The sequence below is a fragment of the Triticum aestivum genome, chromosome 7A, assembly GCF_018294505.1.
Source record: "Triticum aestivum cultivar Chinese Spring chromosome 7A, IWGSC CS RefSeq v2.1, whole genome shotgun sequence".
Taxonomy (NCBI): Eukaryota; Viridiplantae; Streptophyta; class Magnoliopsida; order Poales; family Poaceae; genus Triticum; species Triticum aestivum.
In genome coordinates, this window is record NC_057812.1 from 674,257,019 (window position 1) to 674,273,156 (window position 16,138).

The 16,138-nt window shown below is 44.4% G+C and overlaps 1 protein-coding gene and 1 pseudogene across 1 annotated transcript; both read right to left on the reverse strand.

Annotated features, from left to right (window-relative positions):
• Nucleotides 1-5,027: 5,027 nt before the first annotated feature.
• LOC123153704 (aspartic proteinase nepenthesin-1-like) lies at nucleotides 5,028-8,169 on the reverse strand. Its single transcript, XM_044572693.1, has 2 exons — nucleotides 8,163-8,169; nucleotides 5,028-6,304 (listed from the first exon to the last, which is right to left on the reverse strand). Exons 1-2 carry the CDS (start codon nucleotides 8,167-8,169, stop codon nucleotides 5,028-5,030), a joined length of 1,284 nt encoding a protein of 427 aa, XP_044428628.1.
• Nucleotides 8,170-8,963: 794 nt separating this feature from the next.
• Nucleotides 8,964-10,360, reverse strand: LOC123154931 (aspartic proteinase nepenthesin-1-like; annotated as a pseudogene).
• Between the last annotated feature and the right edge of the window lie 5,778 nt (nucleotides 10,361-16,138).

Sequence of the window (16,138 nt, forward strand, 5' to 3'; positions counted from 1 at the left end):
CCGTCTGCTATTTGATCCTTCGATGAAATGAATCGTATCTCCAACTTCTTTTATGCAACTCTTCCGCACACAAAGTGAAAAATCAAACTCAATATGTTTTTTCCTGGCATGGAAAATAGGATTAACAGATAAATAAGTTTCTCCTAAATTATCACACCATAAGAAGTGCTCACAAAGTTCCTTGATTCCCAGTTCTGCAAGCAAGGATTCCACCCAATTGATTTCAGCAGTGACATTTGTCTAAGATTTGTATTCAACCTCTGTGCTTGACTTTCACACCGTGGCCTGCTTTCTACCACTCCAAGAAATAAGGTCATGCCAAAAAGTACTGCAAAACCTCCTGTTGATTTTCTTATCATCATCCCAGCAAACACAATCAGCATCAAAGAAAGCACTAACAAGTGTAGAGTTGGATCGCCATTTGAAGCCTAGTACTCATAGTGTGCTTCACATATCGTACAGTTCTTTTGACAGTTGTCACTGTGCAGTGGTAGGTGCATGCAGATATCAACAAACCTACAACACTCATGTATTTCGTGCTCTCTTATTCTTTGAGGGGCTCTCCTTCATATGTTGAAAGCTTTTTTGAGAAAGACAAAGTTGTGGGTGAAGGCTTGCGGTCCTTCATTCTCGTACGAGTCAGAATTTCAACGGCATATTTTTCTTGCTTCAACATTATGCCATTAATCCTCCAAGGCAAACGGTGAGCTCAAATCATGAAGTAGAGCATTAATAGCACATTGTGAGAAGCTTCTAATAATTGTGTCATCAACATATATCAACACAAATATTATAGTGTTTGCCTTGTTATAGACAAATAAAGAGTTGTTAGCTTTGAGTTCAACAAAGCCAAGACATTTTGGGTGTGTTTGGTTTAAGTCTTGGGACACGTTGGCCTGCCCTGGAAGCTGCCTGAGATGTGCCTGGGTGGTGTTTGGTTTGCAACCTGGAATCTCAGACACATGCCTGGCCTGGTGGTCACCTGCTCTTGATTAGTGTGGCTAGTTCTCAGGAAACTTGTTTAGCCTGGTCCAGGCGGATGGAACCGGACGCCTGGGTTCCAGGCATCTTGTTTAGCCTGTACTTGATACATGCATGTTGTACGCTCTGTCACATCACACTGGCAATCTGTAATTTTTAATGTTTAAACATTTCTCCCAGTCCAGGCTTCCAACCAAATAGCACATCCACACACATGCCTGGCTAGGAAAATTTCTTCTTTTTCCCAGGCCAACACGAGGCATTGATTTTTCGCAGGCATGAGATCCAGGACTTGAACCAAACACACCATTTAACTCTGAGCTTAACCTGGAGTATCATGCTCCAGGTGCTTGCTTTAGTCTGTAAAAAACCTTATCCAGTTTGCACACATAGTGACGTGTTTTCTTATCTTCATATCCTGGTGGTTCCTTCATGCGAACCTCCTCTTTCATGACACCCCGTGAAAACGCGTTTTGTGCATATAGCTGACTCATGCTCCACCCCTATCATACAACAAACACATTTCTTTCTAAGTCATTATTTTTCTAGTTTTCTTAGTTTTTATTTTATTTTCATATTTTACCTTTTTGTATTGTGCCCCATATCTTCCAAATACACAAACAATTTCAAACTTGCAATATTTTTGAATTTATCAACAATTTTCAATTCTCACATATTTTTTAAAACCTCAAATATTTTGAATTAACGAACATCGAGTTCGTGAATATTTTTTTTGAATTCATCACATTCTTTGAATTTATGAACTTTTTATATCGCAAACTTATTTTGAATTCATGATTATTTATTGTAATCATTGACATTATGAATTTTGTGAACATTTTCCCACACTTTGTATACTATTTTTTAATTCTTGACATTTTTTAAGTTCACAAACATTTTTGAATTCACGAGCATTATTTGAATTTGTGAATGATTTTTTATTTTTGAAAACATTTACAAATTTGGGAACAACTTTTTAAACGTGTGAACATTTTTTGAAATCATGAACACATTTTGAATTCATGTTTATCTATTCATGAATATTTTTTAAAACATGAACATTTTTTGAATTGCGAACAATTTTTAAATTCTCAATTGTTTTTAAAATCTTGAACATTTTGGAATTCACAAACATATTAAGAGTTCGTGATCATTTTAATTCATGATTTTTCCAATTTCTAAACATTTTTTAATGCGTGAACTACATTTTAAATTTTCAAACCTTTTTTGAAATCGTGAACATTTTTCTTATTTGTTAATATTTTTTCAATACGTGGATATTTTGTGAAACCATGAACAGGTGTTCTATTCTGAAAGATTGCAAGCATTTCTTAATTTGAGTTTTGAAAAAAAATTGAGAACATTTTTTTAATTTGGGAATTTGTTCTTGAAATTTATAGCATTTTTTCCGTTCACGGATGTGTTTAGAAGTCACAGACATTTTGAAAATTCATTAACATTCGGAACCCCATAACTTTTTGTGAAATGCATGGAACACATTTTTCCCCAGTTGTGGCCTAGAGACAGTAGCTGTCCAAAAAATTTCTTTTTCCAATGAGCCGTCGTACAAATCAGCAAACCATATAAACAAGTGGAGCATTGATAAAACTTTAAACAAGCGGATGAGGAAATGGACCGACCCGATGACAGTCGGGGAGCGCTGACGTAACATTGTCGTGAAAGGAAAATAAATGCTCCCCTCTCAACAAGTAATTTTTTTGTTTTTTATTTCTTCTTCTAATGGTAAGTTTAATGCACTCTTCTCTAGGGTTACTCTATAATAGATAAGTGTCTGTGAAAACTATAATAAGAATAGAATGTTTTTATCAACTTTTATTTTAGTTGGTTTTACATAACAATTTATGCTAATATGAAAATATATTACTGTATATTAAAAACAATTTGTGAATTCAAAAAATATTCTTGAAATAACAAATTATATTAAACAATTCTTGATTCACAAAATGCTCATGAACTAAAAAAATGTGGGTGAATTTGAAATGTAATAAAGAATTGGAAAACATGTTCACGAATTAAAAAAATATGGATTCAAGAGACGTTTATTATTTCAAAAAATCTGAATTTTAAAAATATTTGAGAATTTAAAAATATTCTTGTAATAATAAATGTTCACAGATTTAAAAACATGTTCACTGATTTGAAGAAGCATTTGTGAATCTCAGATATGTTTATATACTGGAAATAATATCGGTGAATTCAAGAAATGGCCACAGATGTAAAAATGTTCGAGAATTTGAAAAAGTGTTGACTGATTTCAAATAAAATTGCTAATTAGATAAATATTCACAAAAAGAAAAACATATCCATGAATTTTCAAAATGTTTGTGAATACCAAAAAAAATATTTAAAAAATTCCATGCAATTGAAAAGGTTTCCGATTTGCAAAAAAGTTTGCAAATTCGTGAAATTGAGCCATATTTGCGCTACAAAATATCGCGTCTTTGAAAAATGTTTGTGTGTTTGATTTTTTTTAGAAAATTGAAAAACTTTTACTAACTTATGTTTTTTTTGCCAATTCAAGAAATGTTGATGAATTAAAAAGGGTAATATAAAAACACAAAAGAGAAATCGAACAAAAACAATGATGAAAATGAAGGGAATGTTCCTAAAATCAACACAGAAGCTTCCAAAAATCTGTTCTCGGCTTGTCGCTGATAACGCGAGTGTTTCGGTTCTAATGGCCCGGCCCACCTTGGCATGGTAGTGGCTGATCGCGAAGGATACCGCTATAAACGATAAGCAATACATATCATTTTCAGTGGGGTAGCCGTGCGTTCTCCTGGGGCGTTGATTCGACCATTGGGTTGGGCAGTCATGGTTGGGCCCATTGGACGACGGCGACGATGGCGCCGCTCCGGCACTAGCTCCGGAACTTCCAGTGTTTTGTGCTAGTCCGAGACTGAGGCAGTTTTGTGACGAATGGTGCTTGAAGACCATATTTGCAATGCATAAAAGACCAGGTGTATCTTGGCATGCCCCGATAGTTGCAATCGATACGCTTGATTCTCCACATGTGTCAACATTTGATAGGAGCTGAAATACCTGACGAACTTGGCATTCGCTAGCTACACTAGTGAAGCTTGAATGTAGGGTTGCACTCGAAGGAATACCTAATCACTGGCGATGATGAGCGATCAAAACATTTGCGATTTGCAAACTCCTTCATTTCTGTTGAGCTTGATGCAATGTTGGTGGAGAAGTGCAATCATCAGTTTGCGGTCTTCAAGCCGTTCATGCAAATTGGAGCCACAGGGAGTATGACTCTACGACGCCAAAGTAACAAGGCTGATGTCCATATAGAGGGAAGAACATCATCATCCCAATAGCAGAATCATATGTATCCGGATTTCGTCAACGATATCCGCTTACTCCACTTTACTGGGGCAAGAGCTGATGAAGCATCGCAGGTACCACTCGAAACACTGATTGACCTTTTATGTTTGAAACACTTGCACCGTTTTGAAAGAAATTGGATATGAAGGAAGAGCAAAGTCTACCTTATAATGTACTCCCTCCATTCACACGTATAAAACGTTTTAGATGATTTATTAATACAAAAAGTATACAGACTAAAATGGGTGAACAAACACACTAAAACACATTTCAAAACAGATCGAAGTGAACAAAAGCAACTCAGAGTACAAAGAAAGGGAAAAAGAGGGAGAACAAACAACAACAAAGGGAAGAGCTATACATCCTTTTTTCCTTGCATTCCAAAATGCCAAGTGCATATAACTTTTAAATCAACAATTTAAAACTTGACCACAAAAAATGTTTGATTGAAGCAATTTCTTGGAGAGCAATTGCACAATGCACAAAACCTCAAATTCTAATGATTACCAGATCGAGAATTGCAATTCAACATAGAGTGGTAGCAGCAGGGTGATTGAAGTGGAAACTCGAAATACTTGTCCGAGCAACCTGACGCTAAGCATCACCCAAGGACGGTTATTACATTTCACCTGGCTACTTCACTCTGCAACCTGATGGTAATTTATTACCCGCAAAGCACGATCTAGCTGGAACTAGAAGAGGAGCACCCAGACTAGTAAAAGCGTAGCCAGCGACACCTGCGCCGGCGCTGGCGCTCCCGAGAACGTCAGCTGGCCGCCGCCGTCGCCATGGATGTCGTAGGTCATCGTCCTGCCGGTCTGCAGCAGGCTGCCTAGGACGGACCCGCCGGTGGTCGACGGCAGTATGCTCAGGCACGTCGTCTGCCCGTCAGGGACGGGCAAGAAGTAGTTCTGCGCCTTGAGCTCCATCGTCGCGTGGGCGCCGTCGAACACCAGGGCCAGCTTGGGAACCTTCTTCAGCTTGGAGAAGTGCTGCGTGAGGAAGCACAGGCTGTGGCCGGCCGTAGCGTTCACCGGAGCCAGGCCCTGCGATCGGATCCTGCTCATGAGCTCCCGTCTCAGAACCGTGTACGCGGCCGGCTCGAGGTAGGTGAAGGGCAGGTTGGTGCTGAGGAACACCCCGCCGGAGCCGTTCGGCCGGACGTCGAAGGTCCCCGCCGGGATGTCGGTGAGGAGCTGCCCGTCCACCTGCAGGCCGGTGAGGTTGACGTAGTACAAGTAAGGGTTCTGGTTGGGCCTGGCCGCCAGCAGCGGCGTGTGGCTGCCCTTGACGTCGGCGTGGTGATATGCGGCGTCTCCCCAGCTCAAGCTAACGAAGGCCTTGCCGTTGTCGGGGTCGTCGGGGAGCACGAAGAAGTAGGAGAAGCTGGAGATCTGCCGCTGCGAGACGAGGGAGAGGGGGCCCCTGCTGAATCCGACGAAGCCGGAGACGCCGTCGAGGCCATCCCGCAGCGTGACGTTGTCGCTGCAGCCGAACACCATGTCGGTGAAGACCCTGTTCCCCAAACCGAACGCTTCGGTGGCGAGGTAGCCGGACGTGTTGCCGGCGCCGTAGATGGGCTCTACGTACCCGCAGCGGGCTGCGCAGCCGTGGTCGCCGGGATGGCAAGTCCGGTCGGCGTAGTGGATCTGGCCGAAGGAGCCGGAGTTGTTGCGCACGGATGATGGGCAGGGGGCGATCGGGGCGAAGGTGCGCCTGAGCCCGGGCCCGCACTGCACCCAGACGAGCTCGCTGGAGATGTCCATGACGACCGAGAGGGTCTGCAGGCCGACGGAGAGGTCGAAGGTGAAGGCGCTGAACGTCTGCGCCGGGATGACAAGGCCCTCCTCCAAGTGACCCCTGTTGGCCCAAGCCGACGAACGGACACCATCGATGACGCACTCACCGGCGGCCACCGGCGCCACCAGAAGGAGAAGCAGAAGAAGCGAGCAAGCTGCAGCTGGGGCAGCTGCATTTGAGCAACAAGCCTAGTGACCCTTATATATGCAGCACAGGCACGTTGAAATTTCCATGCGCTCTCCTAGGTTGTGATCCCTTTTCACAAAATAGACCTCCCAAGTCTTTTTTTTCATTTAGGTTAATCTACCTCTTGTTTAAATACACAAATCTGTATAAGAATATATTACAATAGCAAACTAGCCAGATCAACAGGCCCTAGTGATCACTATATATACACACTGCACTATCATCTTTCTAGGTTTAGGCTGTACTCTTCCTCCTGTTTAAATACATCTACTGGGTTAAAGCGTGAAGCTTGAAGGGAATAAATCAAAGGTGTATTTATCAACCATGTAAGCATGTGTTCTGCATTTATCAATGCTGCAAAGGCACCACAGTCCACAGCCCCCCCCCCCTCCCCCCCTCCCCTCTCTCTCTCTCTCTCTCTCTCTCTCTCTCTCTCTCTCTCTCTCTCTCCCCTTCTTCTTTTTTTGCCTGCAGCTAGCACAAGGATAGCTACCTAGAGTGGAAATCAAATCAAATCACTGCCAAGAAAAAAAAGAGAGAGTGAAAATGGAATCAGACATGGCCGGACTAGCTGTTCATGCTTGAGATTAGTAGTATCACCAGCTGGATATCAGACATAATGCATGTGGATGCCACTTCATCAAACCCACATTGTCCAAAACTGATATATATGATCAAGGTGTGAACTCAGCTGGTGGAAATCACAGGGTTCAAAAAATAAGTGGAAATCACACGTCCGATGGGGGTGGTAAGCGAGAACAAATAATTTGCGGGGTTCATGTGAGCGGTGTGAGCCCTATTGTTTTTATCAATAGCATTGACCAATTTAACATCATCATCATCATGTCATAATTTCTTTTTGGTACTTTGCACATAACTATGAACTAGTACCTTGTGAAGCACCTCGCAAGAATATCCATTAAACATGCTCCAAATTTATTCTACCTGAATTAAAACACATATTAGAGATAATGTTGAGGTTTAAAATGCATTTTTGAAAAAAAAATTCATCAAAAGAAAACATAAATCAACATAAATGTGATCAATGAAATGTCAAATTTTCCATGGGCTCATACTATGGCCTTAGGAGATAAGTGAAAAAGCCTAGCGAGGTTTGACACAAGTACGCTTCTACTTTACTTTGTAATGGGTGGATCTCCTAGGATGATACTTATTAAAGTCAAACAATGAGGTCTCTAAGGACAGTTTATTTCCTTTGTACATGTACCTTCGAAAATACACTGAAACATATACTTTACATTAGTATCGATAAATTTAACATCATATTTCAAATCTTTAAATATCTATCCACCATACTCCATACTTTTTTTGCATGATCTAAACGAGTGATTAAAGGTAATGTCAATTTGTAACATTTTCTAGATTCGCATGCTAATTTTTACGATTAAAATGCATTTTACCATTTTCATCCCAAAAATAGAAACTAACTTGATGTGATCAGAAAATTGTAATTTTTTGCATGTGATCATATTTTGTGTGTGCGCACTAGGTAAAAAGTCTCACGATAGGCGGTACACATGATTTTCGGCAGGGTAGCCGTGTGTTCTCCTAGGCCATTGATCCGGTCCATTGGGCAGGCCAGTCATGGCTGGGCCCATTGGACGAGGCGACGCTGGCTGCGCTCCGGCACCTGATCCAGAGCTTTTAGTGTTTTGTGCTCGTCCGAGATCCGAGGCAGTTCCTAATGCATGGTGCTTGACGACCGCTACTACAACACATAGAAGACCAGGTGCTTCTTCGCATGTTCCAATAGTTGTAGTCGATAAGCTTGATTCTCCATAGGTGCCAACATTTGATAAGAGCTGAAATACCCAACGAACTCGGCATTCATACGCTGCAGTAGTGAAGTTTTAATGTAGTGCTGAACTCAAAGGTGGATCTAATCACGGGTGACAACAAGCGATCAGAATGTTTGTAATCTGCAAACTCCTTCATTTTCTATTGAGCTTGATGTACATGTTGATTTGCGGTCTTCAAGCCATTTGTGCAAATTGGTTGGCACGGAACTTATGAGTAACAAGGGTGATGTCCATACAGAGGGAAGAACATCAACGTCTCAATAGCTGAATCATACATACCCGAATTTTGTCAACGGAATTCACTTATGAACGTGGATTAACCTTTTCTATTTGAAACACTTGTACTCCTTAGAAAAATCGGATATGAAGGACGAGCCCGGCCCACCTTATAATATACTCCCTCCGTTCATAAATATTAGATGTTTTAGTTGCTTTAATATGGACGACATACGGACTTATTTGTTAACGGAGGAAGTATTTCAAAACATACCGAAGTGACAAAAACAACTCAGAGTACAAGGAAAGAAAAAAGAGGAGAACGAACAAAATCAAAGCGAAGAGCTACATCCCTTTTTTCGCTTCCATTCCAAAATACCAGGTGCGTGCATTTGGAGTAAGTTTTAGATAAACAATTAAAAACTTGACCATAAAATATAGTTGATTGAAGTAACTTAGGAGAGCAATTGCACAATGCACATAACCTCAAATTCTAAATCAATACCAGATCGAGCACTGCAATTCAACATAGATTGGTAGCAGCGGGATGATTGAAATGAAAACTCGAAATGCAATACAACAATATACTAGTACTTCTCTGAGCAATCCGACTTCACTGAGCAACCTCACGCTAAGGTTATTGCCCGGTGGCATGATCTAGCTGGAACTAGAGGAGGAGCACCCAGATGAGTAAGAGCGTAGCCAGCGACACCTGCGCCGGCGCTGGAGCTCCCGAGAACGTCAGCTGGCCGCCGCCGTCGCCATGGATGTCGTAGGTCATCGTCCTGCCGGTCTGCAGCTGGCTGCCTAAGATGGACCTGCCGGTGGTCGACGGCAGTATGGTGAGGCACGTCTGCCCGCCACTGAAGTTCCAGAAGTAGTTCTGCGCCCTGAGCTCCATCGTCGCGTCGGCGCCGTCGAACACCAGGGCGAGCTTGGGAACCTTCAGCTTGGAGAAATGCTGCGTGAGGAAGCAGAGGCTGTGGCCGGCCGTAGCGTTCACCGGAGCCAGGCCCTGCGATCGGACCCTGCTCACGAGCTCCCGCCTCAGAACCTTGTACGCGGGCTCGTCGAGGTAGGTGAAGGGCAGGGTGGTGCTGAGGAACACCCCACCGGAGCCGTTCGCCCGGACGTCGAAGGTCCCCGCCGGGATGTCGGTGAGGAGCTGCCCGTCCACCTGCAGGCCGGTGAGGTTGACGTAGTACAAGTACGAGTTCTGGTTGGGCCTGGCCGCCAGCAGCGGCGTGTGGCTGCCCTTAGCGTCAGCGTGGTCTGCTGCCCAGCTCAAGCTAACGAAGGCCTTGCTGTTGTCGGGGTCGCCGGGGAGCGTGGTGAAGTAGGAGAACCTTGAGATCTGGAGCTGCGACACGAGGGAGAGGGGGCCCCTGCTGAATCCGAAAGCCGGAAGCTCCGTCGAGGTCGCTCAACATCGTGACGTTGTGGCTGCAGCTGCAGCCGAACACCATGCCGCTGACCTTCGTGTTCCCCAAACCGAACCTGTCGGTGGCGAGGTAGCCGGACGTGTTGCCGGCGCCGTAGATGTGCTCCACGTACCCGCAGCGGGCTTCGCAGCCGTGGTCGCCGGGGTTGCAGGTCCGGTCGGCGTAGTGGATCTGGCCAAAGGAGCCAGAGTTGTTGCGCACGAATGATGGGCAGGGGGCGACCGGGGCGAAGGAGCCGGAGTGGTCGGGCAGGAAGGTGGGCGTGGGCCTGAGCCCGGGCGAGCACTGCACCCAGACGAGCTCGCTGGAGATGTCCATGACGACCGAGAGGGCCTGCCGCCCGACGGAGAGGTCGAAGATGAAGGCGCTGAACGTGCGCTCCGGGATGCCGAGGCCCTCCGTCAACTGCTCCGGGTCGGCCCAAGCGGCCCAACGGACATCATGGATGACACACTCATCGATCTTGGGATTCCGGGCGGCCACCGGCGCCGCCACCACAAGGAGAAGCAGAAGAAGCGAGCAAGCTGCAGCTGGGGCTGGCATTGCTATGGCCATATCGTAGTATCGTCTCTGGATGTACTACAAGCCAAGCTAGGCGTAGTGACCCCTCTATATATGCAGCACCGGCATGTTGAAATTTCCATGCGCTCTCCTAGGTTACGAAAATACACCTCCCAAGTCTTCCTTTTTTCATTTAGGTTAATCTTCCTCTTGTTTAAATACACAAATCTGTATAAGAATATATTACAATACCAAACTAGCCAGATCAACAGCGGAAGTACCTTTCTACACCAATGCTCCTGGTATGAATAGTAAAATAAAAAAATAAAAAAAATGTTCAAAAAATTCTGAAATTATTTTGTGACATACTTTCATATATGTTTGTTGTGCACGCAAAATTTCATCGCGAAATCACATTGGTGGAAGACGTGCCAAAAAAAACAAAATCAGAGCTCCAAAATGCTTTTGGAAGTAACATTTTCAGAGCATAGATTTTGTTTTTTTACCACGCCTTCGACCAATACGATTTTGCGATGAAATTTTGCAGGCACAACAAACATTTGTGAAAATATGGCATAAAAAAATTTCAGAATTTTTTGAATTGCTTTTAGTTTATTTGATTTTACTGTTCACACTAGGAGCATTTGCTCCTGGGTGTAGAAACTCCACGTCCGATCAACAGGATATAGTACTCTCTCCGTCCTACAACGTAAGATGTATTTGCAAGCTGGGGAGTATAATATACAGTTCACTCTCGTCTCTCTAGGTTTTGGCTGTAATCCCTCTTCACAAAATAGGTCTCCCATGTCTTTTTTCTATCTACAGCTAGGTTAATCTTCCTCTTGTTTAAATACATCTATTGGGTGAAAGCGTGAAGCGTGAAAGTATCGAAGCAAATTGGATCAATCATGAAGACGCGGGTGGGAGGAGGATCCGCGAAATTTCTGCTTCAACCAACCAACAAAGATGGAGGCCAAGAATTACTCTACTGCTACTGGGCAACGCATGTGGCACTGGCCATGGCTTTGGCTCTGCTGCCTTAATATAAGTGGCCGGAAATGGTACTACGCGCTTTTGGCTCTGCTTCTACCCATGATGCTACTGTACTCAGCCGTCACATTTACTGCCTCCCTCGTTCACCCTTCCTCTTTTTTTGCCTGCAGCTAGCACAAGGGTAGCTACCTACAGTGGAAATCAAATCAAATCACTGCCAAGAAAAAAGAGAGTGGCACGACTAGCTAGCTGTTCACGCTCCCAAGATTACTAGTATCACCAACGGTATATTAGACATAATGCATGTGAATGCCACTTCATGAAACCCACGTTGTCAAAAACTGATATGATCAAGGAGTGAACTCAACCGGTGGAAATCACACAGTCCAAAAAATATGTGGAAATCACAAGTTTGAAGGGGATGGTAACTGAGAACAAATTGTTTTCGGGGTTCATGTGAGCGGTGTGAGCCCTGTTTTTCTTTTTTTTGTCAATTGCATTGACGAATTTAACATCATACGGCCATTCATCGATCATGTCATAATTTCTTTTTGGTACTTTGCATATAACTAAAAACTAGTACCTTTTGATGCATTTTGCAAGAATATCCATTCAACATACTCCAAACAATTTCTACATGAATTAACACACAAATTAGAGATAATGTCCAAATTTAAGATATCTTATGGCCATGTTTGGTTCGGCTGTGGATTTCTAAAAGCAGCTGTGAAAAATCTGTTGTGGAAAAATAGCTGTGGAAAATCTGATGTGAAAAAGATGTATGTCATTTGGCAAACCAGCTGATACAACTTTTTCAGATTTTGGCCCGCAGCGGAATCAGATTTTGGAAAGGACGTCCTGGGCTGCTTCCGCTTTTGGTTCAAATTTTGGAATCGGATTCTGCTAGATTCGCCGTTTGGTTCAGATTCTGCTGTGCGGCAGCGGAATCCGTCGATAAAAGCTGAACCAAACAGGACCTATATCTCATTCGCTACCTTGGGTTTAAAATAATATTTTGGCATTTTCATCAAAATGAAACAGAAATCAACATAAATGTGATCAGCGAAATGTTAAATTTTTCATGGGCTCATACCGTGGCCTTTAGATGAAAAAGCCTCACGAGATCTGATAAAAGTGTGCTCGTACTTTCATTTTTAATGCGTGGATCTCCTAGGATGGTTCTTAGACATTCAAGTAAAAATATAAGGTTTCTAAGGACAAACTATTTTCTTTGTACATGTAATTAAAACGGATTGAAACATATAGTTTACATTATACTCCAGACTTTTTCTGCATGATCTAAACGACTGATTAAAGATAATGTCAAAATTGTAAGATATTTTAGATGTCTTTCGCTAATTTTTGGAATTAAAATGCTTTTTGGTATTTTTCATCAAAAAATAGAAACTAACCTAATGTGATCAACAAATTGTAATTTTTTGCATGGGATCATATCTTGTGTGTAGGCTCTTGGTGAAAAGTCCCACGATGTTTGATAAAAGCTTTTGTACTTTATCTATATGGATGAATCTCTTAGGATGTTTCTTTGATATTCAACTCAAACTATTACTTTCTAATGACCAATCATTTTCTTTGTACATGCAACTTAAACAATGGTCTAGATCATCTACTTTATCATTAATATTAGCAAATTTAACTTCAAGTTTTCACTCGTCATGTCATGTCATATTTTATTTTTTCCCTACTTTTCAATACCCAAAAACAGGTACCTTGTGAAGCTTGCAACAATATTTTTGCAATGTACTATAGAATTCTTCTACATGAATTAAACTTCATATTAAAGATGATTTCAAATTTTAAGATTTTTTTCATATCTCATTTGGTCCCTTCTAGGCTTTAAGTTCATTTTTGACATTTTTAGTCTTAAAAATAGAGATCAATCTTAACATGGTAAAAAAATGTAAAAATTTGCATGGGCTCATAATATAGGTTTAGTAGATAGATGAAAAAGTCCCATGAGATTTTTCAAATGATTATACTTTACTTTGTAATAGACAGAGACTATTCTTATTTGAAAATATTATCTAGTGCACAAAATAAGCAGTCACCGATAGCCGGGAGGATAAATGATTGTCACCTCATGCCATTGTTTACCTACGAAATTTACTAACTTTTTCATACCTCCCCACCTTCGAGACCAGATGGACTCTATAACTCACCAACGTGTATCCCAATGAAAAGGAAAACAACCCAAGTGTGTAGGTATACATCTCTCCCTCCGCTGAAACCCTAGTCGATCGCTGCATCTCTCCTTTCCCATCCCGTTCTTCCACCTTCTCCCTTCACTGCTAGCGAGGAGGCTGCATTCACCCAAGTGTGTAGGTATACATCTCTCCCTCTACTAACCATCTAAACAGATGGCTCAAGCCGCCGCTAGTGAGGAGGAGGCATGACGATACCGAAACCGTTAGTGATTTCGGTACGATGGAGAGCATGGCCGGATGTACAAGAGGGGATCACACACGACGGGTTTTACCTAGGTTCGGGCCATCATGGTCTAGATAATACCCTACATCTACTTTGATTTTTATTAATAGTAGAAACGCCTCGTCTGATGGGCTTATAGATGGGATGTGGTAATGGCAACCATGTGTCGACCAAAAGTTAGATGCCCCCCGATCTACCCCTGCTCTCGCCTTATAAAGGGGATGAGATCTAGGGTTTACATGTGTCGGTCGAGAGGACCATGGCTTGCATGCTCAGATGGTGATTATACGGAAGTCGGGCTTCCTATCGAATCAAGGTCCATTGCATGAAGCCTAGCATCCTAAGCCCAGAGCCTAGCCCATTGATTGTCATGTTTGCCGATGGGCCACCCCCGATATAGTACACCATCAGTAGTCCCCGAGCCTGTCTCGAGTTTTGAAATGAACCTGTCATCCAGCTTCCTGGTCCTAAGCCCGACCCATTGACGGGCCTACTGGCAATTGGGCCACCCCTGGTACAGTGCATTGTTAGTAATCCCCGAGGGAGCTCTGATCCGCCGCCCCCACACACCAATCTACCACCACCACACGTCCAGGCCCGGCATCTGTGGGGCAACCCGTCAATGAGTCCGGCGTGCGCCCCGACTTGCGAGGAGGGCAGCACGCGTCGCCTAGGGCTGCCAAATCGGCCTTTGCCCCATGCATGCCCAGACCCGAGTAGTGTGTTGCCCCCGCAAGGAGCAGAGCGACCTGTCGAGCCCGGCCTCCATACACCCCGTTTTCACCTGCCGAAACACCTGCACGACGAGACATGACCAGCCATCTCTTGGATCCGTCACTCTCAGCTCTACAGACACTGCAAGGAAGGCCCCTGCCACCACCGTTGGCCGCACGGGCTTCACCAGGGGGCATCCTCCGGCGACGGCATATGGAAGGGGGGGGGGTGCAAGGTTGCGGCTCCCAGGGTTTGGATGAGGAGCGCCCTTGAGACACCCTAGGCTGGGGCGACGCGATGCATGTTGAAATTCCCATGCACTCTCCTGTCCTAGCCTCGATCTCTCTAGGTTGTGATCCCTCTTCACAAAATCGACCTCCTAAGTCTTTTTCCCATTTAGTTTAATCTCCCTCTTGTTTAAATAAATAAATTTGTAGAGGAAACTAGTGCAAGCTAGAACAATCATGGAGACGAGCGGGCGCGAGGAAGGCTCCGCGAAATTTCTGCTTGAACCAACAAAGCGTGGAAGGATGGAGACCAACATGACTCACATGCAGCACTGGCCATGGCTCTGGACGGGCATGCCGGAAATGGAAACCACGTATTTGCAGCAGGAAGAGGACGTTGGCGGGAAGAGTACATACTGCACGCTTTCGCCTCAACGTGCGAGCACTTATTATCCATGATGCCAAGGGCTGCCACATCTGCCTTCGCCCCAGGAACGCTCGTACCCGAGAAGCGTGTCGACCCTGCAAGGAGCGGAGCGACCTGCCAAGCCCGGCCACCATGCACCCCGCCGCCACTTGCCGAAGCACCCGCATGGCGAGACACTACCGGCCGTCGCCTGTATCCGTCGCTATTACCTCCAGAGACACCGCAAGGAAGGCCCCCGCCGCCATTCTTGGCCGCACGGGCTTCGCCCGGCGGTGCCTTCCGGCGATGGCGGCAATGGGAAAAGGGGGAAGGGGTGTCAAGGTTGCGGACTCTTTGGTTTGGAAGAGGAGCGCCCTTGAGCCGCCCTGGGATGGGGCGACGCGATGCATGTTGAAGTTTCCATGCACTCTCCTGTCCTAGCCTCCATCTCTCTAGGTTGTGATCCCTCTTCACAAAATTGGCCTCCTAAGTCTATTTTTTAATTGAGGTTAATCTCCCTATTGTCTATAAATAAATAAAATATGTAGAAAATAGTGCAAGCTAGATCAATCATGGGGACGCGGGCGCAATGAAGGCTCCGAGAAATTTCCGCTTGAACCAACAAGCGTGAGAGGATGGAGGCCAGAATTAATTACTAGGCAGTTGCATGCAGCACTGGCCATGGCCCTACGCTGGAAACGGAACCCAGAATGACTTGAACAGTACATGCAGCACTGGCCATGCCGGAAACGCAAACCATCTTGCAGAAGGAAGAAGACGTCGGAGGGGCGTACTATTACACGATTTTGCCTCAACGTGCGAGCCTCTGCTCTGCATCAATCCATGATGCAGCTACTCTACTCAGCTGGCCAAAGGCACGATGCGTCTCTCTCTCTCTCCCCCGTCACGCATCCTTCCTCTTTTTTCTGCCTGCAGCTAGCACAAGGCTAGCTAGCTATAGTGGAAATCAAATCAAATCACTGCCAAGGAAAAAAGGAGAGTGAAAACTCGGACCAGGCATGGCACGACTAGCTGTTCACACACTCGAGA